At 27.3% G+C, this 2378-nt stretch overlaps 1 protein-coding gene across 1 annotated transcript in view; it reads left to right on the top strand.

Moving 5' to 3' along the window:
- LOC107634344 (zingipain-2-like) overlaps positions 1–2133 on the top strand; it is a 2957-nt gene extending 824 nt beyond the window's left edge. Inside the window, exon 2 of the mRNA XM_016337869.2 lies at positions 1430–2133. Within this exon, the coding sequence (XP_016193355.1) occupies positions 1430–2016 (587 nt within the window). The 3' untranslated portion in view covers positions 2017–2133. The remainder of the gene's footprint in view (positions 1–1429) is intronic.

Here is a 2378-nt window from a genome sequence, read left to right as displayed (position 1 = left end):
TTATTGTAATTAAAATTAAATATTTTTTTCTAAAATTAAAGAATTCTCATCTTCTCTTTACTAATTTTACAACCAAAATGTGCTATATGTCACTTTTTCATTGTAATTGAAATTAAATTTTTTTCCTCCAAAATTAAAGAATTTTTTTCTCCTCTTTACTAATTTTACAACCAAAATGTGCCACATATTACTCTCATTACAATTGAAATCAAATCTTTCCCTCAAAAATTAAAGAGTTCTCTCCTCCTCCCTCTTCCTTTCTCTATTTCTCTCATTCCTTCAACCACTCTATCTATTTTATATATCATTATCAATATCAATGACTAATTACTAATTTGACAATCAAAATATGCAACATGATATTCTTTAATTGCATTAAAATTAAAATTAAAAATATTAAAATTGAAATTAAAATATACCTATATTATGTATCATATATTACTATCTAATTTAATAATCAAATGTGTCACATGACACTCTCTTATTAAAATTGAAAAAAAATATTTTTTTCAAAATTAATAAATTCCCTTCTTAAATTCTCTCGTCAACCTCTCTCAATACCAGAGACTTTTGTCAACCTACGACTTTTTTTTGTAAAAATAATTTGATTTTATAAATCTTTTGTGCCATGCATAATTTATACTGTCAAAACAAAGTGAACTGTAATTTTAAAATATTTATATTCCGGTAATGTTATTACCGATAAAAATACTAATAAAAATAAAAAGAATTACTAATCTTGATTCATGATGAATAAGTGTTATTAGGGAGAATTCAATTTGTTTATTTTTTAGTCTTCTTAATTCTTTCTTCAATTAAATTATTGATGGTGATTGAAAAAGAAAAACTTCATTAATAAAAAAAGAATTAAATTTTGATTTTCTNNNATAAGATATAATATAATATAATTTTTTACAAAATAATAAATATATTTATTTATAAATATATAATAATTAATTTTATGTGTATATAATATTTTTTATATTATTTTGTAAGAGTTTAATTTTGATACACTATAGTGTAAAGTATTTTATACAGTCGTACAATCACATCCGTTCTTTTGGATGATCATTTACACAATCAATGTAAAAAGTAGTTATTTTTACTGATGTGATACATATATAAAACTACTTTACAGTGCATCAAAATTAAATTCATTTTATAAACTTTACGGAGCATACAATAAAAAAGTAGTTTTCAATTTTTATATACAGTTATTCAAAGATATATAAATATATATCCTTTTTTTTTCTAAACATAAAATTCTACTTAAAAGGCTTTGTTTTTAGCTAAGAACTAGAATTATATTTTTCAAACCAAAAAACTTATCGTTCAATCAATTACACCATAGTCGAAATTAGTGTCTGAATCTTAATATATAATTATATACTTAACATAATTGTTAATTAAATTCTTTTTGCAAAGTCAGGATGTTGTTGGGCATTTTCAACCGTTGCTGCAACCGAAGGCATCCACCAGATTACTACAGGAAACCTTGTGTCCCTCTCAGAGCAAGAGCTTGTGGACTGTGATAACGTGGATCAAGGTTGCGAGGGAGGTCTCATGGAAAATGGCTTTGAATTCATCATAAAAAATGGTGGAATCACCACTGAGTCAAACTACCCTTACAAAGGAGTTGATGAAACTTGTGACACAAGTAAAGAGGCTTCTCCAGCAGCTCAGATAAAAGGGTACCAGCGGGTGCCTGCAAACAGCGAGCACGCACTTCAACAAGCCGTGGCGAACCAACCGGTTTCTGTTTCCATTGATGCTAGTGGATCTGCTTTCCAATTCTACTCGAGTGGCGTCTTCACCGGTGAATGTGGGACTCAACTTGACCATGGTGTTACTGCAGTTGGTTACGGTGCAGATGATGATGGTACTGAGTATTGGATAGTAAAAAATTCTTGGGGCACACAATGGGGCGAGGATGGTTACATAAGAATGAAGAAGGGAATAGATGCTACTCAAGGGTTGTGTGGCATTGCTATGGATGCCTCTTATCCCACTGCTTAACATAATTTTTTCATATTATCAACTTGTGATATGATTGTCAGTTTTAACTTTTAAGTGTGTATGTAAAATTAAATCAGATATTGTATTGATGAATATATGCACTTTATTTTTTAAGGAACTTTTTGCTGTAAGAACTTGAACTTCTACGTAAATTTTAATTTCTATTTCTATTTAACTTCTTAGAGTTTAATTTTCAAACGTTAATTAAGTCTAAAACGTTTTCCACAGTCATATAATTATAATTATTCTCTTAAATAATCCTTCACATAGGTGATATAAAAAAGAGTTATTTTTATTAATGTGATATTATGTAATTAAATATTTTATACTAACAATAAAATTAAATTCTTAATTTTCTAAAC

This window comes from Arachis ipaensis, chromosome B03 (assembly GCF_000816755.2).
Source record: "Arachis ipaensis cultivar K30076 chromosome B03, Araip1.1, whole genome shotgun sequence".
Taxonomy (NCBI): Eukaryota; Viridiplantae; Streptophyta; class Magnoliopsida; order Fabales; family Fabaceae; genus Arachis; species Arachis ipaensis.
The sequence above is the reverse complement of the archived record's forward strand: the minus strand, read 5'-3'. Positions and strand labels throughout refer to the sequence as shown.